We start from the raw sequence: 26466 nt of genomic DNA, 5'->3' as shown, positions 1-26466 counted from the left end.
TTCCAGTGGAGTTGTGTCAATAAATAACCTTGCAAACAAGAGTCACTTCTACATGTTAATTCCATGCTTGGGAGGGATAAGTGTTAAATATTAAATATTTGAAAGAAGAGCACACATAGGGTATTCTAAATGGGGGGGAGGAATGGGGGTGGGGAGTGAGGAGAGAGTGAGGGTGGATGCAGTTTGCCCATTTGATTTGGAGATTTCTGTGTGGAGAAAGCTTCCAAGTTTTTTAAGCTTTGTTTCTTTACTAAGACAGCGGAGAAATAGGATTTGGCTGAATAGAATAAATAACATTTGGTACACAAAGACTCCGGAAAGCAGTGTACGTGTTGTCCAGCGTTTGTTCTGTGAATCTAATTGGGATATCAGAGCAATAGGGTTTTTTGCATAATCAGGCTGTGTTTAATAGCTTCCTGAGCTGGGAACAATTGTGGCTCCCAGAAGCCCAATACGATTTTCAGTGTCTTATCGATGTCCGGTTTAACTGGACACTTGTGCAGTGCGGAGAATAGAGCTTTTTGCTAGAACATCTGTTAAACCATATGTCTTGGCACTTGGTTCAGATGGCCATAACTGCGGCACTAATGAGTCCATCCATCATTGCTGAGCTTTGCATTAACATAGCATTGGATTAGGGAAAGCGGCTTGTTCTGGCTTTGCAGTCAGATGTGTTTTGCCACGGTCCGCAGTGATACCATTTGCTTTGTCGAATTTGAAATTCAAAGGCGTGGCACACGTGTTTAAAAGTTTAATATGTGCTTGGTAATCCTTTGCAGATTGCTATCAGAGCGGTGGCGAGCGGGCCAATCTGTCAGCAATAGCTGTGGGTGCTGGCTAACCGCCGCTCCACTTGGGCTGCCAAGGCTGGCGAGGCAGCACCACTCTCGCCTGTGGAGAGGCTTGTCAGCGCTAATGTGGTCTGATGCAGCCCCTCTCTCAGCCAGAGGAAAATGTCGTTCCTTGTGGAATAACAGATTATTAAAGCAATTGCCTGAGAGTAATAATTGAAAAAGTGAAATTAAAAAGCGTTATGGAAAATAAAATGCAAATTGCTGTAAAAACAATGGAATCGGACTGACCTCTCAGTGGTACCAACTGTTAACGGAGGATGAACAAGCATCTGCACAGTTGTCTGTTTGAACTCAAACAACTGGCCATGTCACACGTCCTTACTTGAGGAAGCTGTCGTAACCCTTACTACCTTGTTTATCAGTATCTTGGGCTTTGGTGCTGGTTGTCACAGAATGTGATTTGATGTTTAACATTAATTTTCCTTGCTAGATATTGCATACGTGCACTCTTTTATGAGTCTTTAGACTGATCACATGCAGATGGTGTCTTGTGTTGATACTTTTGGGCATATCATTGTGTAGGACCAATGCAGTGTTTCAGGAATTTAGATTGGAGAGTAAATGTGAAAACCTGTGTCTCTGGCAGAGGATCGAGGGACACAACGTTGACTGGTTTGTTTTGCTTTTTGGAAGTATTTCCTCTCAGAGGAAAGAAGTTGTGCCACACGATTCCTTTCTTCTCATTGTACCCGAAAGTTGAAGGAAAGAATCAGTATTCAGCAGGAAGGTTTAAGTATGGCTTGTGGGCTTTTGGGGTAAACCTTTTAGCTGCAGTGGAATTTTGGAGGCTTGGTTAGAGTCTGAGAAAAAGTGTATCTAGAACAGGAGAGTCACTTTCAATTTAACTTTGTTTTACGTAGTTCGCATGCTTTTTCTACTTCAATTTTTTCATGGTTTTCTAATCTAAGTTTGCCTTTTGAGATGACATTGCGTTTTGATACAGTTAATTAACTAGTTAAGATACAGTTTAGTTTGATGATAAAACACTTACTGTGCTACACTACGGTGTACCTGCCTGTTCACCATTTTCATTATATTTGAATAATGTCTTTTTGTGGTTTGCACAAATTTTATGACCCTTGAAAGTTAAGGGGAGCTGAGTACACTCTGAATATTAGAGAAGGTTTGTTATTTTGCTTTTTCTTTTATAGGACTTAGAGGAAGTTTGTAGGAGGTGCTTTGTTATCACCCACAGGACTTCAGTTGGGGAACTGTGATAGAGATTTTTGGTCCCCTTTTTGCTATTAGGTAACTGTCGAGTTTGACGCTTTTTGGAGTTGAGCTGAAATAAGTCAGTCAGGCCAACTTGACCTAAGGAGGAGTCAAAACCGGGATGTTGTGAGGAGGCTTTGGGAGGAGAGAGGACTGATTGCTCTGGGTTTGCTCTTCTCCCAGGGTAGCAGGAGAGGTGGGTGAGACTCTAAGGAAAAATCAGACTTTTTTTACCGTCAAAATCATCTGCCCCAAACAAATACTGATTTCTACAGCAAATAGGGCTGTTTATACCAAACCTTCTTTGGTCAGCTGGTAAAATGCTGTTCAATTCTATATCATCTTAACTGTATCTTTATTACTGACAATGGCCAAGCAGCATAAAATTATTCTTCTGTTGCATTTGAGACTTGCAGAGAAACTTCACTTCCCTCTTTTTTTTTTCTCATCGTTGATTGCTTTTACATATAGAGAAGATGTTTTGGAAAGCGAGCAACAGAATAGGGACGCATAGAGGACCAAAGTCCTTTTTTGCAGTGACTTGTCTATTTTCCTTGCACTTTCACCTCATCATATTTATGTCCTGTAATAGACATTCTGTTTTTCTGAACGTTTTTTCAAAGATGTATGAAAAGCTGCCTTGAAGTGATACATCAAGCTCCTTGTAAATGACTTGGCTTACAGTTTATCCTGTGTCACACACTACTGGCTCTGACCCGGTTAAAAGAATATTTACAAATGAAGAATACTAATTTCATACTTGAGGTTCTCCTAACTTTTTTTTTTTTTTTCCCCCCACAAAAGTCTATGTCTTTTCACTCTGTATTCACCTTTGATGCTATCTATGTCATTTAACCCTACATGAACCATTCTCGGTCTCTTTATCCCCTCTTTATTGGCTTCTTGGATAAATATGGCAGTTCTCCCTAGGTGCCCAGTCATCTTAGGTTTCAGCAATGTGAAATACTATAATCCTCCTGGTTTTAATTTAATTCTGCCCCGGTTAACTAAGTCCTCCAGCCTGTGTAGCCGCCAGTGATTTAGCTTACATGACAGCCTTTGCGGTTGTTGTCCCTGTAGGTCTTCCCTAGGGATGCTGCTTCTCTCGTGTGTGATGGCTGGAGGGTCAGGTACTGGGGGCTCTGCTGCTGCCGGTGCCTGTGGTGGTGCTGGAGGCAGCTCACTGACCACCTGTAACACCAGGCACTGCCTTCTCCTCTTTCCACTTGGTAGTTTACAGCTAAACTAGTGGTGGGGGAAGATCGATCACTCTGTGTAGTCCCGCTAGTGTTCCTCAGCCAGCTTAAGCCAGTGGCTTAAACTCTTGCAAATTAGGCACCTGAAATTAAGCTAATATTTATTAAAACATATGTTGTTATAAATTCCTTGATTGTTGAGTCCTGCAAGTCTTGTCTGGTAAGACATGCATTCAGGTTGTCTCCTTCTTACTGGTATGATGTGTGGTAGACACCCTTATGTCCCAGGCCCTAGTTTCCTCAAATAGCCGAAGGACTTAGGGAATTACAGAAGAATAAGAGCAGCTGGTATACTTAGCTGCTTTTAGAAAAGGGTAAAATCATCTGCTGAGAAGTGTATGAGGAACTGTCTTGTGTGACATTGGCCGTCAGTAGATGGGTTATTTGCATTTCTTTTCCTTCGTTCTCTTCTAACTAATCAGATTTTTTTTATTTTGAGCTGCGGAACGAATACTATAATTCAGCATGTTCTGCCTAAGGTGATATAGATCTTTAATTGCTGTGTCCAGAATTTGTATTTCTGTGTATTATATTTGTTTCTTTAAAAACAAAATATAAATCAACAACTACAGCTTTCTGAAAAGCTTTTTTTTTTTTTTTTTTTTTTTTTTTTAACTATAGATTTTTGTAGCATGTGTTAGATTAGGTTTAAAATAAGGGGGTTTAAAATGTCCGGAGAAAAGGAGCATATTTTTTATTTGTGTATTGGAATAGCTAGAGACGCTGTAGTATGAACTTAGCTATTTTACCTCCAGTGGATTTTATTATAATAAAATAAATCAGGATTGCCACCTCTGAAGGGCCAGATGCCTCTCAATTAGATTATTTAATGAGAACCCTTGCTTTCTTCAGTAGAAGGTTCAGTGCAGCATGAGAGAAATTGAGCTACTTCAAAGTGAAGAAATTTGAGTAACAACAGTGCATGTAACCAAGACATTTAAAGTAATCGTGGATTTCTCTGCACTGCAGTGCAGAATACAGGATAAAACTTAGCTTGTCACATGTATTCAACATTTTCGGTATATACGTGCAACACAGATTTTCCTGCTAATAAATGATTGTGTGATTCATTGGAATGTTGGATCTTAGTCTTGTTTGCCTTGGATACAGAGACGAGTAAAAGCAAGTTGTATTGCCCACTGAAAAAAAAAAAATTAACTGCTTGCTTTCACTTGAATTTCTTTTGTTTGCTTGATTTTTCTTCTTTTATACTAAGAAGATAGAACTATCCAGGCATATTGTTCAAGCTACAGTTCCAATTCTTATTCTTTGTGAAAAACCTTATTTTTTAAGTTTAAATCACATATTTGTAAATAAAATTGAATGAAAAAAGTCCCTCTTGTTCAGTCATTTGTTCTTTTTTGGGTGGGGGAAAAAAAAGTATCATTTCATAGGATAAATAGATGCCATGATTTATTACATTTCTAGTATGTTTAATAAGTTTTAAAAGTCCTAAGAATATATTGAAGCAGTTCTGTAAAATAATGAAATAGAAATAGAGAATATTTTTTAGAAAAATAGATTTTTCTTCATTTGGAAATTGTGTCCTAAATATGCTGTAAAAGCATATGCTATTTGTTAAAATGCCAGACAGCTATATATAAGTAAAATTTAAAATGTGTTGTAATTTGTCATGTTTATTCCTCTCATGTTGTTTTATTCTTTGGAAATAGCTTTTGGCACGTTATTAATGGCATTCAAACTAGCAGTGCTCAACCTTTTTCCCCCTTGCAAAAAAATGTCATACCTCTCTCTTTATAAAATGAGTAAAGCCGCAAAAATTGTGGAGTACATTATTTACAAATTCTGTTTTCCTTGGAGCAGCAGAAGTGTTATTCCCCAGGCTCCTGGGGGCATCCTTCCAGCCTTTCTGCTGCCCACTGAAGTTTTGATTGTACCTTTGGGACTAAGTTGCGTAGAGAAACTCACTACTTGTGCCCTGCTCCCTGCACAGATCCTGCCCTCTCCTCTGCTCCTTGTGGCCATGCAGTGAATCCAATCATGAGCTAATCCATTTGCTGCTGATAATATATGGGGGAGAAGGATGTTTTCCATGACAGCTTTTTTTTTTTTATTTCATTCCAGGTCAATTTTCAGGCGAGGAGGGAGGGAGTGGGGGCCAGCTGAAGTGCGCACTACTGCCAGAGTAATGTGTGTGTCACTGCAGCCAAAGTGTTGACATCTTCTGATCTCTGGAGGCATCCCAGCATCGAGCCGAGAGCCTGAGAAGGCAACCAGAGTTGACTGTAATTATTAGCAGTGGAGCAGACGTGTTTTGAGGTGTTTACACTAAGAAAGGGATGTAGGTGTGTAAGGTTGAGCTGTCCAGGCTGATAAAAATCAGTGGTGTGAAAAAGGAGTTCAGGAAAATTTTGAGGGCACAATCAGCTCAGAAAGTTGTGGTGTCTTTTTGCTATTTAAACAAAAAAGCCAACCCCACTACTTCTCAGCCTGAAAAGTTCAGAGAAATGTACATAAGTTTTAATTTTGTACTAGAAAATTAGAAATGAATGTAAATCCTACCAGTTAAATAACATGTTGGTGTGTTGATGCTTCTGGTTCCATTCGGGTTTGAAAGATCCACTAAAATTTCATTTCATGTTTATAAAATGCTTGATTTCTTTCATGAGACAGCAAAGATGAATTTAAGGCTAATTGTTAATTTGCCTATGATTGTTTTTTAACCTGCATAGACTTTACAGTTGACTTTGTTTTAAAATCTAAATGATCTCATTTAATTGTGGGGAAAAAAAATCATATTCCTATCAAATTAAAAATATCCTTGAAGTCACAGAGACTTATTTAAGGTCATAATTTTAAGTGCCTGTAGTGCCAGAATTAAGGAGGTTTTCCCACATACTTATAATTCTTTTAATCAAGTGTTTATAAAGCATAGTACTTTGTGAAGCCTAGAGTTGTTTTCACAAAAGCAGAACTGCCTAGTGATGACCTCTCCTAAATGAGCAATTCAGGGTTATCAAATCAGACAGCAAGGGACTGGAGGAACCAGGGATTGAACAGGGTACAGCCATTACCTATTAGTATAACTCCACATTAATTTTAAATTGAATTTTTAAAACCTAATTGAGCAGCATTTTCAAGCTCTGTTCAGTGTGAGCACGACATAAATTGAAACAGTATCTACCAGGAACCCTCTAATAAGCAGAGAGCTCTGCTGCTTCTCTTTCCTCTCCTTTAAAATCAGTAGTAATGCCCTGACATTAAAAAGAAAATTTGATTAAGAGATTGTAGCGGTGCATCTGAACTCTGACTGCGTAATGGCTTACCAGTGTAAAGGGATACGTCCCCAAATGAATGCATTTTCTTTAACATTCATTTTTAAGTGAGAACTCTCGTCTGTTTGAACTTTTAATGATTTTAATGACAGAAAAATATTTTAATGGATAAGCTGTACATGAAGATAGACTTTGAAGATGTAAATGTGCAGTTGGATTCCCAAGAAACAAATCCTAATACAAAGAAATTTGAGAACCACTCTAAGCCTTGTAAGATAAAGTGGAAGGAAATCACTGATGAAAATAGAAAAGAAAAGCCTAGGTTTTGTTGTTGAAGTAGAACTGTAAAGCTTGTTAAATTTCATTTTGATTAATTGCTTTGAAAGTGTGTTGATATATCATTTTAAGTAGGAGCCCAATTCGCTTTTCTCTTAACATGGTGGGCAGATGAGTTTAAGTAAGTGAGTTCTGAGGTTCAGAGGGTAAATTACCTTACACGTCAAGTTTGGATGTGCTTCGCTGCTGCAGATTAAGTTCTTGGCATTCAAATTTAAAACACAGAACTTACTGAAGGGTGTCCTTCATTTTAGAAAACTGTTAATATTTGTTTTTCCCTTCATAGCAGAGCAAGAATGACTGCATTGCCTGAGTTAACTTGTCAAGTCTGCTATCATATAATTTTTAACAAAACACCTTCTGTTTATTGTGTGCTGTTTGGTGAATTTATAATGTTGTGGAAGGTTTGTGTTTAGTTGAGGGGTTTGACTTCCCTTTGCTGGCTGACTGCGGTGAGGCGATGAGAGCCCTCTGGGGGGGGCATAGACAAACACAAGAGGAAGAAAATACCATGAAGTTTGTTTATTTTGGTTACTCCAAGGCACTGTATCCATATTTTATATTAAGTTATCATTCCAGAGAGTGTCAACCAAGTGTTTGGTTGATACTTGGGGGAAGGGAAAGCAGCTTGAAAATCCTGCTTTTGGATTTAGTTTTGCTATCAGGAGAAGCCAGCTAAGTAAGGAAGAGGTGTACCTCCTGCAAAATAATTTTACTGTAGCTTAAGTAGCACCAAAATAAAGCCTTTAACATCACCCCGCATTTTTATGGTATTGGTATTTAATAATTTCATTGATCCCTGAAGTTCATTAAGGCTATTCATTCGTATGAGTCTTTGCAGGCATCAGCAAACTTTGGTAATTATTATTAATAGGAGGCAGATATTTGCAGAACTGAGGAGGGAGCCAGTGCCTTCCAGTGGCTGTGCTGCAGTGGATCTGGCTTTCCACGTGCCCAGCCTCCCTTGCTCTTGCCCATTTGAACATCTCTTCAGATAGTATCCATGTGATAAGCAGGTTTTTGTTGGTGGCGGGCTAGTGACTTTGATTTAGGGAGGAGCAGTGCGAATATCTTTTGGAAGCATCTCATATGCCATCCTATTTGGAGATTAGTTTTCACTCTTTGCATCTCACTGTGCTTTCTGGTCTGCTCTCACAGGCTGGGCTTACCTCTGGGTAACAGCTTCCTGCTGTTTCTGGTCTAGTGGGAAAAAGGGTGGCAGGGGAAATGGATGATGTCTTCGTGGAATGAGAAAGAGTCACCCCAGTAAACCTGTTGTTGAGAAGGGTGATAGTGTGGTTGTAGTAGAACACATGTGATGGAGAGAACCTGAAATCTACCAGGTTTGGTATAAATGAACATTTATAACCCAAGGGTTACAGTGAAGTGTGGAAAGGGTGCTTTGACTGCTGCAAGAAAAATGGCAGAAGCTAAAGTTCAGCTGTTTAAATATATTAATAGTTAAAATAAAGGGTTGTTACAGTGATTTTGTAACAGTGCTGATGCACCTATCACAAAACTGTTTAACGATGGACTAACCTGTGCTGGGATCACAAAGGGCAGATGTCAAACAAAGTGTTTGAGTATTATGAAGTAGTCCTGCCTGTGGCAGGAGGCTAGTGAATATAAATATACACCATTAACTCATTTCCTTTTTTCTCCCTTTTCTATTTTTGCCAATGACTTTCAGGTTATTAAATTTTGTGGCTCAGCAGTGCCACTTCTTGTTTTAGATAGAAAGCTTAGGGCTTAGGACCTCGGTGAAGTTTTGCATTCCAGGGGTTGATTAGAGCTAAAAATGTCCATGGAGGTCACAGTTTGCCATGTATTGAGCAGAGCAGGTGATGCAGTTACAAGGAAATGATGATGTCTTTATGGTGACTGAGCAAAGCTGAGTGATCAGAAACTGTATCCTGGTTGGGGAATAACATGTAGTTGATTCAAGGGTGAGAGCAGGAACATAGTTTGTTCACTTGGTGCGTGTTTTGTTTCTTTTTCTTTTAATGTTAACTTTTGGTGGAGGGTCTGTTCTTTGACTAAAATAAAAATTGAGCATTTGCTGTGAATGGGAATGAGGAAAAAGGGTCACAAAAGAGCTCAAGCTGTTTCTGCCTTACTGACCTCTCACCCTACCCTGCAGCTCCAGACAGATTAAATTTTTCAGTGATTTGTGGTAGCTATGTTTTTTTCAGAACTCTTAAACTCCTTCCTTTAGCTGAGGTATGCATAATTCTTCTTTTAGCAGCTTCCTTTCCTCCCCTTTTAATTTCAACTAGCTTTGGGTAGATAGATGGTGTTTTAGTATAACAAAGGTACAATTTTAGAAGATATTGAATTTAGGCAGATAAAAGGGGAACATTAAAAATGAAATATTGGCTGGTTGATGAAAAAGAGCTGTTGAAAACCTATGAAATATCTCAATGCCAGGTTTGTTTAAATATTTCTTACAGTACAGCCAGTGTATCTGTTGTTTTATTTAAAGTTGAATGAATTTTTTTAGGAGTACAGCTGCTACCGTTGGGCTCTCCTGTGGTTCCGGTTATGAAGCAACAGCAGTTGAGAATGTCATGGTTGTGGTTTGTTGCAGTGTGAAAGCATGATGGTGATATTCACCCCTAAACTTGATTCTGAAATGCTTTTGAGTACTGCTTATCTCTTATTGGGACCACAGCACTGAGCTCTTCCACCATGGGAATAAAGCACAAGGCGAATGCATTTGGTGTTTTTATGCACTCTTTGTGTGATGATCATGATAAATGTCTTTTGTATTCTTAGGAGATAATTCTGTCTTGGTTTCACTTATTTTCAGAGAAGAAACGGGGAAGATATTCCAGTTGCTCAGACTAAAAATATCAATCACAGAAGATTTGCTGCTACCTTTAAGTTGCAAGAGGTGACAAAAACCGACCAGGATTTATACCGCTGCGTAACTCAGTCAGAGAGAGGCTCAGGAGTGTCAAATTTTGCTCAACTTATTGTTCGAGGTAAAGTTTGTAATGTTTTCATTTTGTTCATTTAGATGTTCTTAATACCAGTGCTTTCTACTTAAACCTTTAATTTAGCCTGCAGTTGCCTTGATCTGAAATGATCATACAAACATAGCCCTGAAATTGTCACAAAATGAAAGACTGATTTGCAAAACTTCTTAGAATTGTTTTCTGTAGAAAAATCTGTGCATCTGTGTAAAACTTCTGATCCTGCAATGTGTTTAACATGCCTGTATGCTTTTCTGTGGATGCTATTTGTTGAAGCTGAGGTGAAAACTGCTTAAATTTTCATAAATATTTTTACAGGTAGTGAGAGTCCACTGTAGTTAGTTAACATTCCCTTTTAAAACATTTTGCCTTAAGCAGACTGGTGGTACAGCAAATAATACATTGTTCTGTTACCTGGGAGACAGGTGTGTAAAAATAGTTGTAAACTTTCAGTTACCCTGAAAGCGTTATGAATATTTCTGGGATGATTTCCAGTCTCTGAAGTAGGAGGAAGAAAATGAAAAACTCGCCTTTTTTCTGCTTTAAATGCTTTTTTTTTGTTGCAGTTCATTCAGAACCCTGTTGGGGTACAACCATAGCTTGTGTGTGGCGATGTTGACTTGGTGATTTATTTATGTATTTTGTGTTCTAGAAGCGTGTCATCTGACTGGCAAAGGTTATGGTTGATTATAGGAGGTCAGATTTTGGTTCCAAAAGTCACTTACTGTTGTTTGGCCTGGGATAAGCTATGAAAGCTCTCCTTGCCTAATAGCGTCACCTGCAAAATTACCCATTTCACTCTTAGTTGTGATGAGGCATAACATCTTTGAAGTGAGAAAAAGAAGTGCATGTACAAAATCTACTTGTGATGCTGCTGCCTGGTGTGGAGCCTGTTTTGGCCAGGTAAGCACAGTGGTTGGACACATGACAGACTCTCACTTGACTTGTTGGTCCAGCAATCGTCTGTTTGGTGGTCAGTCGGCATCTGGTGGTCAGCCACTGCATCTGGAGCAGGTACAGGGAAAGGAAGTTCATCCTAAGCTTGTAGAAAGAAAAGTAGTGTTGGAAGTACTGTAAGATATTTGGTATCTGGCATTTGCTATTAGAAGTGTTTTCCCGGGAGACCAGTTGATTGAGGTCAAATAGGTTTTATGCCTTCTATATAACACCAATAAAAATGGGCTTTGCTGACCATACGAGGGTTTAGGCACTATGTTAACAGCTGTTTTTATTCTGTTAATGTGCCTTTTGTCTAGCAAAGTTCAAGATGGCTTAATATAATGAAATTAGTCCTGTTACAGCATGAAAACAGACTTTCTGTTTTGTTGCTAGAAAAGCAGGGCAAATGGATGTGTTTATCCAATAAATGAAGTTTTCTAATTATTTTTTCTATTATAATAGAATAATAAAATGGTGTTTAAACCACTGTTTCTCTCAAAAAAAATGATATAACAATATTGAACTTTGTGGTACTCTCTTTGCAATGCAACATATTGTTCTGCTGAGAAGCTTGGATCATTTGACAGAGAATACCGTCTTTATGGCTTGAAACATAAACTTGGTACCTAGCTATATATGCACTAGCTATATAGGTTTCATATGTTAAGGCTAATTTTACTTTTTGTGTGCTTCTGGCATCGAAAGCCCAAGAACTTTAAGGTTTTTGAAAATATATATAATTTAAAAAGAAAAGAAAAATAAAATGATTACTCTTCTAAAAATATTTTCATCTATTTGACATCATGGTAGAAAACAAAGATATATCTTTTAAAGTAGGATTTATTGCTTGCTGTTATATTTGAAAAGCAATATACAGTAATATATTTTCTTGTTTGTCTGGGCAACCACTAAATAAATCTTGTTAGCCAAAAAAGCATGCCCTTAGGGATCAGCTACCCTGGTGTTAAAACTGTACTGAAAATTAACCATAATGACAGGTCCTATATCTCAGTGGCACTTTAAAGCTGACATCCTGCTGCATGGATTCAAAAGATGATAATTTTAAAGGAAATTTTTGGGCCACTGATACGAATTGCCTTTAATAAGAGCTGGCATAGTATTGCCCATTGTCAAAGATGACCCAGGGGGAAGAGTTTATTAGTGCGTTTCCTTCTAAACTGAAAGTGACAGGGCATGCTTCGGGCCTTTTTGTTGCTGTTCGTAGCAAATGAAAATTTCGCTGCAGAATTCTTATGCTGAAGAGTATTGATCTCTGTGTTCTCACAGCCAGAGAAGGGGGAAAAAAACCCATGAAACACAATTTACTTTGTCATGGCTTTAGTATAGCTTCCAGATGATTTTGAATAATGATACTGTCTTCTGTTTGTAGAAGCCAAACTTTACTGACAACACTGATTATTAGAGAGTGAAGGATGAGGAACTGGAGATGTTGCCCAGTAACCAAAAATCTGTGTGTTAGGGGATGTAGCTGAGATCCTTACATATTTTACATCTGTACAGATATGTCGTACCATAATATAGGTGTAGAGGCACCCAATACTTTTCTGGTCGGCAGTCCGTAAGTTAGTCTTGATAATGGAAGTTTGCAGTTATATAATGTATTTCACATTGAACCATCATTATTTCATTATAACAGAAGAATTACTTTCAGTAGAGTTCCAATCTTTATTACCAATGCATTACCTGAGAGAGATGATGTAAATTTACAGGCCCTGAAAGGGATAACTCAATTACTCTGATTAATTTTTTGAAGAAAGTCGGACTAGGATAGGATTTGTAATTCAGCTTTGACATTTTTCCAACTTGTAGTTCCAGTCAATGATTTGTCTCACCTTTTCTTAGAGCTGTTCTTCAGCTCCCAGCTCGGTGGCTGCACTGTACTGATTCTTTTTACATAGTTTCTATGGCATAGCTGTCAACCTTGGATCCATGTAGAAGAAACTCTCTCTTCCCACTTCCTTTTACAGGAAACTTGGTGCTGTCATTACTGTTAGTTGACTTACCCTCTGGAATAGGTCCATCTGATTAATCATCTATGTATATTTTTGCTTATTGGCTGGTAAATTGGCAATTTCTGGGAAGGTAATTTCTTGAAGGCTTTAGGGTTGTCTGCACTGGAACTTGAGGGAGTTACTGGGAGGAAGAGTAGCTGTAATATGCAGAGGAAGAGTGAACAAGAAGACACAGTTTCTTTAGTTTTTGCTTTTGAGAAAAAGTGTATTGTGATTTCAAAGTCTTTCTGCTCCTTTTACTACTTAACATGGAATTATAGATATTAAGTGCCTGAAGACATCACTCGTGCCCTGGCTCATATGTATTCTTGCTATATACAGTTGTGCAGATGTTCCAAATTGTAGTACCTAATAGCATTGTTCACTTCAGTCAGTAAAGATCTTTACCCTGTAACCAGTTCTTTTACAGTGTCGTCGTTCAGAGTTTTAAAACCTACTGGAATATTTGTTGGAAATTGGCAATATTTGTCTGAAAAGTGATATTTACATCAAGAAACGAGCAAGTTTTCATCACAGCAGTTGTGATCAACTTCTTTGTTGCCCTGTAACATTAAAAGTGGCAAACAGGAGGAGGTGAAACTAATGTTGTATACTTATGTGGTTGGTTAGCAAAACTTTGTAGAATAGTCCCATTTTAATTTGCTCCTGTTTGGAATGTCTTGCCCTTAGACAGTCCTGCAGCAATTTTGAGTGAAACTGCCAGTTTCTTTGGCTGCAGTGGATCTGGAAGATCCACTTGAGTGCTAAGTCTCTCTTTTTTTTAAATTTTATTTTCATGAAACAGCAGTTTGTTGCTCTGATTGTCAAAAAAAACCCCAAGGGAACCACTTGCTCAAATGATATGGTAAGGAGTTACACTTCATATAAAGTGTTTGTATGCTTTCCCGAGTTTGTTTTCCTAAAAAGTAGCTGTATGTTGTTAACAGACTAATTGTACAAAACAATGTTATGCTATTAACTACTGCAAAATCAGCAAGAAGTAGGTGTGTTTTATTCTCTGTAGTGTATCTGGCATAGATCAGTTAGGAGAGAATGTAGGTTAGTGTTAAAGATGGGGAGAAAAATAAGAAAAAAAACCCATGATATTTGTTAATAATATGTGAATAGCTGTACCATATGTCTGGTTTTAATGATAAGTTTCTAAGTTTTATTAAAGTCATAAATTCTAACAAATCCTCATGTTTTCACTAGCTGAATACAGTTTTTTCTTTTTAAGAGTTCTTCATCCAACCCAAACAGCTCTTCTGTTATGGAATCAAAGTAAGGGAAGGTCTACACCTTGATTTTTAGTTCCAATATGGAATTGTCTTCATGTCCCTGGTAAATTAAAGCTAGCAAAGTCAAAAGGCAGTTTTCTCCCATGTGTTTTCCTTTTCTGTCTTCTAACCCAGACATCACAAGTTCTGGTAAACTGACCTGTTTGTATGAATTTACTAATATGAAGGAAGTTATTTTGTTTCTTCTGTTTGCTTTGACTTGGCAAACTGTCTCTTGTGTTAAGTAATTTGGTTCAAGTTTTGGTGAGATTTGTGGTGATATTCTTCTTAATTTCTCTGACTGGACTTAGTTTGCCATCAGGTGCATTTTCTATTATGGAATGAAGTCTGACAGTGATATTTCTGCCTTTCTTTTCTGAAACTCCTTTAAGGATTTCATATAGGAAATACGTGTCTTTAGGTGTGTGCCTCTCTACATTGACTGAATTTCAGACCAGATAGGGGAACTGAGGAGAGAGATTCCACAGTCTAGGTTATTGAAATTTGTGGGTTTTATGTTGTTATCTTGGCTAAGTGTCCCTTTGAACTCCTGCCAGACTTCTGTTAAGAGTATGCTATTACATTAGCTGTGAGTGAGAAGGGCCATGAGGCATCTGTTCGTGGTTCATAAGGTGCATTCCTGAAGTACAGATATTAATACTATTACTCTTTTGGACCCTCAGCCCACCTTCAAAACTTCTTTATATACTCAGTTTTCTCATTAGTTGAAGCATAATTCTCTCTCATTGTGTTGTAGGAAAACCAGATGACAGTCTTAATACCTTTACAGCAGTCAGAAAAATAATGCAATGATTTTTGTGAAGTTTTTCTAAACCACGAATAATGTGTTCTAATAAAACATGAGATGGATTTCAAATGTATTTTCAGGCATAAACATCCTTCAAAGAGTCCAAGATACAATTAACTTGGTCCTTTTGTGACACCCTCTGGTTTTAATTTCTCTACCATATTAAAATCTTATCCTCTTTAAGCAGGTTTAACACAGGAATTTTCCTATTTTCAATTCTCTGTTTCTTACAGCAGATAAAGGGAGACTGTCACTCTGAAGTCAAATCCTTTCTCCTTTGCATAAGAAGAATGAAACAAGAATGTAGAAAAATACCTCTGTAAGTCTCTGTGTTCGTAATTAATAAATTAACCCAGATAGGAGCCCTGAGCTCTTCATGTAGGCACCTTACCAGAAGGTAGCAGCCTCTCTTTCTCATCAGCCAAGTCCTCTGTGCAAATAATTCTGCTCATCTCCTTTGCCAAGGTAACATTGTCTCTGGTTTATGTAATTAATAGGTGAGTTGCCTATTTTCTTTACAAAACACAGGAAAGTTACTTTTCCTGGAGAAGCAGAAGAAGATAGTTTTGACTGCGTTTTTAAAAGAAACCAGAAAGACTTGGATTTGCATAAGGTAGAAGATATGCAGAGTGTTTGGAACAGGCTTAATTCCGTCGTTCTGTGTTAAGCAGTCTTGGCTGCACAGGGCTATATTTGAAATCACAGAATTGGAGAATGGTTGAGGCTGGAGTGGACCTTTGGAGATCGTCTGGTTCATCCCCTCTTCTCAAGCAGAACCACTTAGAATCAATTGCCTAGGACTGTGTTCAGATGGCTTCTGAATATCTCCCAAGGATGGATACTCCACAACCTCCCTGGGCAACCTGAACCAGTGCTTGGTCACCTTCACAGTGAAAAAGTATTCCCTGATGTTCACATAGACCCTCCTGTGTTTGATTTTGTGTCCATTGCTTCTCAGCCTGTCACTGGGCACCACTGAAAAGAGTCTATCCTCTTTGCACCTTCCCTTTAGGTATTTATACACATTGATGAGATTTCCCCCATGAGCCTTCTCTTCTCAAGGCTTGAACAGTCCCAGTTCTTTCAGCCATCCCTCATAGTCCCTTCATCATCTCTCTTCCCCATCATTGGAAGCTCTCCAGTGTTTGCATGTCACTCTTGTACTGAGGAGCCTGGCAGTAAATCCAGTTCTCCAAGTGTGGCCTCACCAGTGCCGAATAGAGAGGAAGGATCATCTGCCTTGACCTGCTGGCAACACTCCTCCTAATGCAGCCCAGAATACCATTAGCCTTTTTATTTTATTTTTTTTTTTCCCCCTTGGGCACTTTGCTAGCCCTTATTCAACTTGGTGTCCACCAGGATCCCCAGGTCCTTTTCTGTCAAGATGCCTTCCAGCAGGGTGGCTCCCAGACGTACAATGAATAGGGTTGTTTCTCCACAGGTGCAGAACTTTGCCCTTCTCCTTGTTGAACTTCGTGAGGTTCCTGTCAGACTGTTTCTCCAGACTGTGGAGATCCCTCTGGATGGCAGCATGACCTTGTCATGTTATTAGCCCCTCCTCCCAGTTTGGTGTTGTCTGCAAACTTGCTGAGGGTACACTCTGCATCATCCAAATGGACACATTAAATGTGAAAAACTGCAATGCTTTGTAGCAGTCAGTTTCCTTACATTTTTTCCGAGGAAGGAACCAGGTTCTCTTACTTAAAACTCTTTTCCTGTATGCATGACTTTTAAAGTTGGTGTGGTACTATCACTAAAAGTATAACCTTGATGAAGATTAGTGTGCTCTTTGGTGTGAAGGACACTGCCAATCAGATTGCTTCATCCCAGTGATGGCTTAATTTGGTTGAACAGTGTTTCTTTCTGTTTCAAAGTATATACGTAGAGGTGTTTGAGGCCAGGTTGTGTGAGGCTTTGAGCAACCTTATGTAGTGGAAGGTGTCTGTCCCCATGGCAGGGAGGTGGGACTCAGATGATCTATAAGGTCTCTTCCAACCCAAACCACTATATGATTCTATGGTTCTACTTCTAATTCTCTTGGAGTCTTCTTAATGTGAGCTGTTCCTCTGTTGTAATTCTGTGATTTGTTCTTCAGAAAGATCTGAAACATGTAAGATAAAGCACACATTTTGCTTTTATCTCATAAGACGTGAGTTTTGCACTCCTTGATATAGTCTGGGTTAATATTCTTATTAGGCAAAAGCCTAATGAGAATAATCAGCACTCTTCAGTGCTGATATGTGTGATCCTACTGTAGTCCCTGAACTTTAAAGTGACTGGATTATTAGATCAAAAGCCAACATCTTATACCACCTTGTCCTGCCTGATCAGGCTCAGTAGCTGGTATTTGTGGCAGAATATCAGAGAAGAGCAGATATAGAGGTGTCCCTTGCTGGCATAGGATTTTACCTTCCCAGAGATCTATGGCTTAAGTAAGGGGTGGTATACTCGCAGATTGGACATTAGTGTTATGCCTTAGTTTCTCATCCATGGAGAAAACATGAGGGTAGAGCAAAGGGGCAAAGTACAGAGATAGAGAGAGAATACTGCTTGTCTTAACTTGTTTCTTCTTGAAAGCATGCTGGTTCCGCTACATGTGAAGCCACAGAGCCTGTTGAAAGCATTTATCAAGTATTAACAAATACAAAATTAATAGCTACATCAGAGAAGAAAATTGACCATACAAGGTGGTTGACCTGAAATGAGGTGTTTTTTAAATCTTTTTTTTTATTAGATCATCTTCAAACCAATCAAACTTAATCCTTTTATCACTCACAGGTAAAAATAGATAACATATAACCTTTTGTGCCAATGCAGAGATTTACAAGCTTTGCATAACTGCTAAATATCTTTCTGAAAGAATCACAGTTACCTTGAAAATCACCTATTAAAAAATAATCATGCAGGAACTAAAACAGCTTCAACAGATTAACTAATAACATATTTTTGTGCAAGGGACGTTGTCTGTTTTTGGTTTTCATTGCCTGGTGTATACTTTTCCCCATCCTCTGTGGTAGATGCTGATGTTGTGTGGCCATTTGTCTGGTGAGTCCAAGCAGCCAGCAATTCCTGTTGTGTTGCCTGCGAGGCTTCGTCCAACCTGTATGGAGAACACACGGGATAGCAAAACCTGTGGAAGTCCTCTTATCTTCTCTATTGTCTGCTCACTTCTCAGTGGAAGCTGTGATGGGAACTGTCTTTCCATAGACTCTGAGTGGAAACCAACCAGACAGAAGCTAAAAAAAGAGGAGGAGAAGGATGGCTGGGGATACTGGTAAACAATTAAGTAGATATTTACCCATCATGGTTATTCGTCGTTGGTCTTCAGCATTTCTTTTGTATAGCTGAAACGCCTGCATTTCTAGACATCTGATCACTTGTAGAACTACAAATAATTTTTTTTATATCTTTCCTAATTATTAAATGTGACAGTGTTCTGTATCCAGGAATGAACATGTAGCGTGCCTGGTTTTCTGAAGGTCATCTTTGACCATATACACAAAAGTTCAGACTGGAATGTGCTTTCAAAGCAAATCTCCGAATTGTCCCCTCTTCCGGGTCCTTGATTCCTGGCAGAACAAGGAAACAACACTTCTTTCAGAGGGAAGTAAACCAAAACATAGGCACTTTAGTAATACTTTCCAGCTGTCAGGAGGCATTCAGCCTGTCTGGGCACCTCTCCTTTACTGGGAAGTGCAGTCAGCTTGCCAGAAATGACCCAGGGGCCAGGAGCCCAGAGCAGGGAGGAGGTAAAGGACCCTCTCCTGATTGCCAGACAATAGGCTGCTATTTTTGTCAGGTCTTGTGGAGACTTTGCCGTGATTTGGCAGTAAAATAAATACAGCTGTAGGATCTGGGCTACTCAGTCAAAATCGGCGGAAGCCTGTGATGCGAAGTAGTGACCTGCATTGAACTTGGCCAGGCAGCTCACAGTTACAGAGGAGTAAACTCTGTGCCAGCAGGCTTAGTGATGGCTTTGGGGAATGTTTCTCTGGGGTCTTTTGGCTCTGCAGCAGGTCAGGTATTATCAGGCCCCTTTACAGGCAGTGTAAGATGGGTATTGCGTGCTCTGCTTAATCCAGAACAGGCAAGATATCACGTGGCCTCACTCAGCCTTGTTCAAAATTGTGTTGCCAGTGATACCACAGATGCAGCATTAACGACTGATTACGTGCAGTCTTGCTGTTTAGGTGTTGTCCTGGACCTCTGTCATTTTCTCATGTGCTGTCTTACTGGGGAAATACATAGGTGAATTTAAACAGCAAGTAAAGCATTTGGGAAATTAAAATGCAATCACTCTGAATAGTGGGATTCCTGTTTGCATTCAGATTTGATGGGAGGCAATGAAAAGGAAAGAGAGTCAAGGAAAAAGCTCTTGGCAGGTGTCATTTCATGGAGGAAATAGGAGGTTTCTTTGTTTCTCATCTGCATTTTATCTCAGTACAATGACATGAAGATCATTTCCGTTAATGTGATTTTTCTCATCTTAATTAGAAATGTCTCCAGACAGCGCCACCACATCAGTGCTGTATTTCACTTGGATAATTCCACTTCCAGTATCTGGTCTGTCTCACATTTATTTGAATTAAATGTTTCTTGTGAATACTGCAGCTCAGGATGGTCTGTCTCAGTTTAAATGCCATTGACATTAGCGGGAAGGTTAAGAAAATATTTACTGAAGGGTAGACAAAGTTCCCTTTCCTGGCATCATTTTCCATTTTGGGGGGAGGGGAAGACCCCTGTAGGTTTGACATCTCTGTGTATTGTGTAGGGTTGATAAAAAGCATGCCAATGAGTAGATGCATGGTAATGATGAAAAGGAGTGCATTTGGAATTCAACGTAGATGGCATAAAATGCAGGATGTCAGAGAAGCCATATATTAAAGGGAATTTGAATTGGAAACTGAATCCCAACCTGCCACTGGGGGCATTTTGATCATTTTGATTTATTAAACTTTTATAACAGCATTCAGATGAAGCTGAATTAAAACGCTTAGTCTTGGGTGGTTTATAGTACACATGTCATCATGCTAGCAAAGTCTTGCCATGATTTTAGAGTTAATCCTAGTTTCTTTTTGAATGCAGGTGTACCTGTGTGCTTTAATTTGTATTTAAAAATCTAATAGTATTCTAATACTGAATCACTTCACAGAAATGCAAAGTGAAACCACTGCCGGCGTTATTTTTCAGCTGTATTTGAGTGAATCTTGCTATTAAATTGTAGATGAACTTCAGAAACACAAACTGCATATATATCCATACGGTACTTTTACATGTTGATAAATATACATACATTACAAAATAGCTAGCCATACTAATATAGCAATATTTCCTTGGAAATGGGTGGTATTCCTAAAGGCATAAGGGGCTTGCATTGTAGTACTGTCTTGACCATCTCCTGACTTCAGCAGCCATACGTAGTCTTACCAAGTACTGTCTCTGCAATAAAAAGAAATCAATTACTATTAGAGTGGCACTGCAGGTTAAAGGCATTACAGGTTCATGCTCAGTTTTGCAGCGGGGAGATGATACTTAGTTGCAAATGGGGAATGATGGAAGAGATGGATGAGACAGAGTTCAAGGAGCAGTAATGTGAGGGTCTGGCACTATCATTCCAAGCTGTCTCAGAAACATGATGGATGGTTTTGTGGCAAGAAGCAATAATACCAGATGATTAGAGATTCATCTCTAGATCTTGAGCCTACTGCATGCTGTCTACCTGTTGGTGTTCTAGTGGCATAATGATTCCTGATGTGTTATGAAGAGCTAAATTACTGTATTTAAGCAACTAAACTGGTATGTTGAATTTAGTAACCCAGATTTTTTTGGCAGCTGCTGGAAAAGCAAGTAGCATATAAAACGCTCCTGCACAGTGTAAATTTAATTACCTCATATTTATGCATAGTACTTGTTGACAGGATCTTGTGAGCTGTGCTAATACGGTAGGTAATTTGTTACCTCCAGAAATCACTTTCTGTGTGCCTTCTGATCATTATCATGAAACATGATAAATGATCTAGCCCATGAGGTGTAAATGAAAATGAAATGGATAATTGGATTCTATGTCTAAATTGTAGCTGGAATAGTTGTTGCAATTATAATGGAATTTGTCTCATAAAAATATGCTTTGCAATGTACCAGTGACCTTTAATCGTCTTGGTTGGGGAGTTATTTGAGGATAATTTCAAAGAGATTACAATAAGTTTACTCAGAATACTTAAGATAGAAAGTTTTAAATATTTATTCGTTTAATAATTTATATTGAAGGATTATCCCGCAGTGTTAACTGCTGGAAGATAGTATATTTGCAGAATTATATAGAAAATGGTTAGAAACCTGTCTACCTCTCCTGAAGAAAAGGGAAGCTTAGCTGTTTGCAGAAAGGAAGATTTATTCCTGCTGAGATGTTGTGTTGAATTTAGATGTGCTGGTTTGTTAGAGAGCTTGTCATTGAGACTGATATGGAACTGCAAACGGGCATGTCTTGACGAAGATGTAAGGACTGTTGTAAGGGATGTGCATGTGTTTCTCCTCCCTGTTCCCTGGGTATATGCATGTTACTAATGGCAGAGTTTGTGCTCTCCCCCCTCAAAGAGGAAGAGTCATAGAATCACCAGGTTGGAAAAGACCACCAGGATCATTGAGTCCAACCATTCCTAACACTCCCTAAACAAGGCCCCTCAGCACCTCATCCACCTGTCTTTTAAATACCTCCAGGGAAGGTGACTCAGCTCACTCCCTGGGCAGCCTGTTCCAGTGCCCAATGACCCTTTCTATGAAAAATCTTTTCTGATGTCCAGCCTGAACCTCCCCTGGTGGAGCTTCAGGCCATTCCTGCTTGTCCTGTGCCCTGACACTTGGGAGAAGAGGCCAGCATCATCCTCTCTACAACCTCCTTTCAGGTAGTTGTAGGGAGCAATAAGGTCACCCCTCAGCCTCCTCTTCTCCAGGCTAAACAACCCCAGCTCTCTCAGCCGTTCCTCATAAGACTTGTTCTCCAGCCCCTTCACCAGCATTGTTGCTCTTCTCTGGACATGCTGCAGAGCCTCAACATCCTTCTTGTGGTGAGGGGCCCAGAACTGAACACAGTACTCGAGGTGAGGTCTCAACAGTGCCGAGTACAGGGGCAAAGAATGACGCAGTTTTATGTTTGGACTGAATTTTGAATTTTCAGATCTTCCCTAAATTTCTATGATTTTTTTTTTTTGTTTTTGTTTTGTTATTTGATTGGTTTTGTTTTAAAAGTGTTTTGTGTCCACTGCCTCATCTGTAACATTTCACGTAGTTGTTCATGTCCCTTTTTCTTAGCCATTTAACTTATAAAATCTGTGGTCTGTCATGTACTGCCAAACATTTTGAGTTCACCTTCCCAGTTGATGTCTGTACATGACACTAAGTGCAATTTTTTTCTTTTCTGGATTCTTTACTAGTAATAAAAGAGAAGATTTCTACTCATGAGCTCATGGACTAAGAAGAGACAAACCCCAGTGAACAGTGTTAGAAAAAAGTGAAAATACCTTCTTAGGAATAAAAAATTGCCTAAAATTGACTTGTATTAGAAACCTTAGAGCTTAATAAAAATGATTAGGAGGGATGGTAGGGGAAAAAAAATCTCTCAACAGCCAACTTAAGTGCATTCCCTTTATCCTCCAGGAAAGGAGGATTTAAGTACTGAGTATGTTCTTAACCAATGTGATCTGAAAGGCTTAGGCTTTGCATGGTGTTGGTTCAAGGCTTATAAAGGAGGATTGACATTTGCTGACGAGTTGTAGTATTGGTAAAGAATGATAGTCCTAATTTTGCATGAATTACTTAATTTGAATAAATAACAGTAAAAATATGTTGAACAATTTAGAGTTTTTGTTTAGATTTTTCCTAAATAAATGGATTATAACCTAACTGTATGTAATCTTTTTTCCGAAATTTCCAAACATCTTATAAGATAATTTCTACAGCATGATTTCATAAACCACATAGAACTGTACATGTTTGTAAGCATGAGGTAGAATACTATGAAGTATCAATGCCATATATGTTTTTTGTAAAGCACTCTATAGACCAGCTTACTCATTTCCCAAGTAAATCAAGATTAGTCTACTATGTTAGTTATCTGATCTATTTCACTAGCTAATAAGGATTAAATGTTATTTAAAAAAAAATGTGGGTTTTTTTTCACTTGAAGTTGCAGTGCATATTTTACGTGAAAATTGTTTTATTTTTGTAGTGATATCCTTATGGTAGCATAAGTTGTTTAAATAACAGCTGGAGATTTAAAGGCTATTGCTTTTGAAGGGAGAGATGAGTAAACCAAATGCTTTTCTTTGGCTTAAAAGTTGAGTTTGCAATCTCGTGATTTTTAATGCTTTCTTTGAATTTCACTCTGACTTTGAAATGTGTTGACAGCAGGTGGATCTTGACTAATGATTTATTATTTGACGTTCTGCTTCTCTTGGAGTGGATGACTTGCATGTTGTAGGGAAAACAAGATACACTCAGTGTGATCAAGCTTGTGATCTATGAATTGCATCACCAGGTCATGGGAATATTTTCCCCTTCCTTGAAAGGAGTGAATGTTTGACAGTCTGTGAAGCACTGCTTCGTATTTTCAGCAAGGTACTTCAGGGTACAGTAGTAGGTTGAGGTTTTTTTCTATGGAGCGTTGTGGTGTGGCTCTTCCTTTAGATATATGCAACATAGCATTTGGTCACTTCAGTGAACTGAAGAGAAGGAGGATCTCTGGCCTTCCTGCAGCGGAAGGCTTGGGTCATCTTACAGTAGGCACTTTTCTTCTTGAACATCAGCCAGAAATATCCCCTAGTAGATCTGTCACTTTTTGACCCTTTCTATTCTAGTCCGCCCCTGCCCCAGGATGGGGAGAAGAAAAACAGCATCTCTGCAGATCACCCTTCTGTGCCCTCAAAACCAACTTCTGATCTTTGCAGTGTCTCAATTCGAGAGAATGAAGGAACCTGGAACATTTTTTCTGAGTATAGTAATATTGAAGTAGCAGTGCCTGCTCAGCTCTTGAATAAGTAAAGCAACTTGTGTGTTATCAATGGAACTCAGCATTTTGAGAGCGGATAAATGAGAATCCTTGTCTGTGACATTTTTCTCCATTTTGCTTTTACTTATGTGAAACATGGCATGTGTTCAAAGAAGCCCGTGGAGTGGACAATGGTGAGGGGGAAAAACAAACATTGCTGCAAACTTGCTATGAGTATTTCTGCAAAGAGACCTTTCTTCGAGTTGTTTCAGGAGCAGCTTTTGCCTGTTATTTGAAGCAAGAGGCTCGGATCTTACTGCTATGGTGACTGTCAGCTCATTGACTGCCACCTGAAAAGTCCTACTTGTCATCCTCTCAGACTAGGCCATTTGGCCTATGTTCCCACCCAAGAAAGTACAACCAAATCAGCTTTGCTACTAGTTTTTGATTGGCATCACATTAAGGCAGCACCAAAAGTATGGGCTGTGCTTCTCTGGTTTTGCAGGGAAGGTCTTGTCTCACGAGTTTTCTCATGCCTCTTGATTTCTTGTGTGGCCATAATTCACCAAGTTAACAAAGTGATGTGATGTGTGCTCACGATTTGCTATTAATTCCTTTCTCTGCTAGTTCTTACACGTATGGCAAGCTGCAATCCTCACTTTTGCCACTGCCTTCTCTAGTTTTTTTTACCTCAGTTTTGCAGCAATAAATCCTCTGTTTGACTTCCTGCAGTGTGATTTAACTTGGCCATCTTTTTGAGCCATACCTGCTGGTGGCCACTTTTATCAGTGGAGCAGAGAAAATGCTGTCAGGTTGGATGCCTAGTAAATGACAACAAAGTAATTGAAAGATGGTTGAAAAGTCTATTTCACTAGGAACAGTAGCTCCTTTTCCAAAAGGCTTTATAAAGGCAATATACTTGGATACTTGAAGAAAAATATTGGGCTATTCTAACTGTCTGTCTGGTTGCAGAGATGTTTAAGATGTATTTTGAGTTTAGGCTTAAAGAGGTTTTTTTATTTTCTGAGATTTGTCTTTGTTTAATGTGAGAATCGGACCCTACCTTTTAATTTACTTAATTTACCTTTCATTTACTGCTTAAGTTCTTGAACTTTAACTATTTCTCAATGCCATTTCAGGAATCTGTTTGACCTTCCTCTTGTATTTTTTGTTCAACATGTCTGCCTAAAGAAATATTTCACAAGTTTTATTTTTCTTAGGGACACCTCCAGTAGTTGACCTCTAAGTATGTGGACTAGTCAACAGAAAGAATTGTGGCCCAGTGACACTTCTTTTCCCTCCAAATTACCCTTGTTATCAGTGACATTTTCACACTTAAAAACAAAGTGATCCTCCTGTTTTACTTCCCGTTGTTCCAGAAGCAGCTTTAGCCTATTATTTGAGTAATAAGAAGGTTTAATAATTGACTGAGAGAGCACGGGCTGGCTTTTTATTCAGGCCAACTAAGCAGCTGTTTCAAAATGTTCATCAAGCAACTTTCAGGACTTGCAGACAGACAAGAGTGGTTTAACTCATGTTTTATTTTGACCAGATTTTCTTGCCCTTTATTTAAAAAAAACAAAAAACAATCACCAAATTAGGAATGGCACATCAGTGCTTCCAGACTGGAACAAAAAGTTTGTTAAAAATGTGTAATCAAAGGAGGAGAATGTTTTTGCTTTGAAGCTAAAAATTTTGTACAGCTGCTAGTGTTTACATTAAAAAAAAGGGTAAATAGGGTATCAAACAGTATGTGCAAACTGTCACCTTACTACGGAGACTCTGTCTCCTAAGACACTTGCGTCATTAGGACTTCTGATAATTAAGACAAACTGTATTTCAACAAGAAGACAGACTGAGCAGATAGCAAGTGGAAGCAAATGATACTAGGTTGACATCTCGGGCAATTAACAAAAATTAATGGACCAGGTACCTACAGTCTGTTTCATGTGGGTGTCAGTTCGGTGTCCTTGCACTTCCTGCACTTCCAGGTCTGCTGAGTTTTAGGGGTTTGGCAACCTGAGATTTTCTTATTGAAATTTGCTGGGATTTATTACCTGCTTAGCAGAGCTCTTGGGATTCCTGGGGTGGGGGGGAGGGGGAATTAAAAATTTTATGAGATTCTAGAATTTTAAGAGATTGAGAGGGAATCATTAAAGTGATCCTTTGATGGCAAGAATCCTATTTTGACTCACAACACTGGGATAGAAAGGGGCATCCCAGAGGGACTTGCAATCAGTAAAGAGGTGAAGTATATCAGTCACTGTTTGGTCTGGTTTCAACCTGATTTCTGAAAGATGCATCTCCATACTAGCAGAATTAATATGGCTTCCTAATCTGTGAAGGATTTCTTTACATGTTCTTCTTTTGACTGATTCTGTGCATCAAGAACAGGTTTATATACCAATTATTTATTTGTTTGTTGGGACTCTCCTTGCATATATATGTAGGTATGGGCAAGGGATGTGTATGCGCATCAGTGTCTGATGTTACAGCAGAAGCAACAAAAGGCATTGTCCGACTTACCTTTTACTTCTCGCACTCCCAGCAATGTCCTTCTTCTTTTCCACTCAACCAT

General features: G+C 38.8%; 1 protein-coding gene across 9 annotated transcripts in view; it reads left to right on the top strand.

Annotated features, from left to right (window-relative positions):
* PTPRK (protein tyrosine phosphatase receptor type K) overlaps window positions 1–26466 on the top strand; it is a 402963-nt gene that overhangs the window by 182737 nt on the left and 193760 nt on the right. For all 9 annotated transcript variants that reach the window (XM_054061582.1, XM_054061574.1, XM_054061580.1 and 6 more), the window contains exon 6: window positions 9704–9878. In XM_054061582.1, coding sequence (XP_053917557.1) covers window positions 9704–9878 — 175 coding nt within the window. The remainder of the gene's footprint in view (window positions 1–9703; window positions 9879–26466) is intronic.

This window comes from Cuculus canorus, chromosome 3 (genome assembly GCF_017976375.1).
Source record: "Cuculus canorus isolate bCucCan1 chromosome 3, bCucCan1.pri, whole genome shotgun sequence".
NCBI classification, from domain to species: Eukaryota; Metazoa; Chordata; class Aves; order Cuculiformes; family Cuculidae; genus Cuculus; species Cuculus canorus.
Note: the sequence above shows the minus strand (reverse complement) of the source record. Positions and strands in the feature narration are given on the sequence as shown.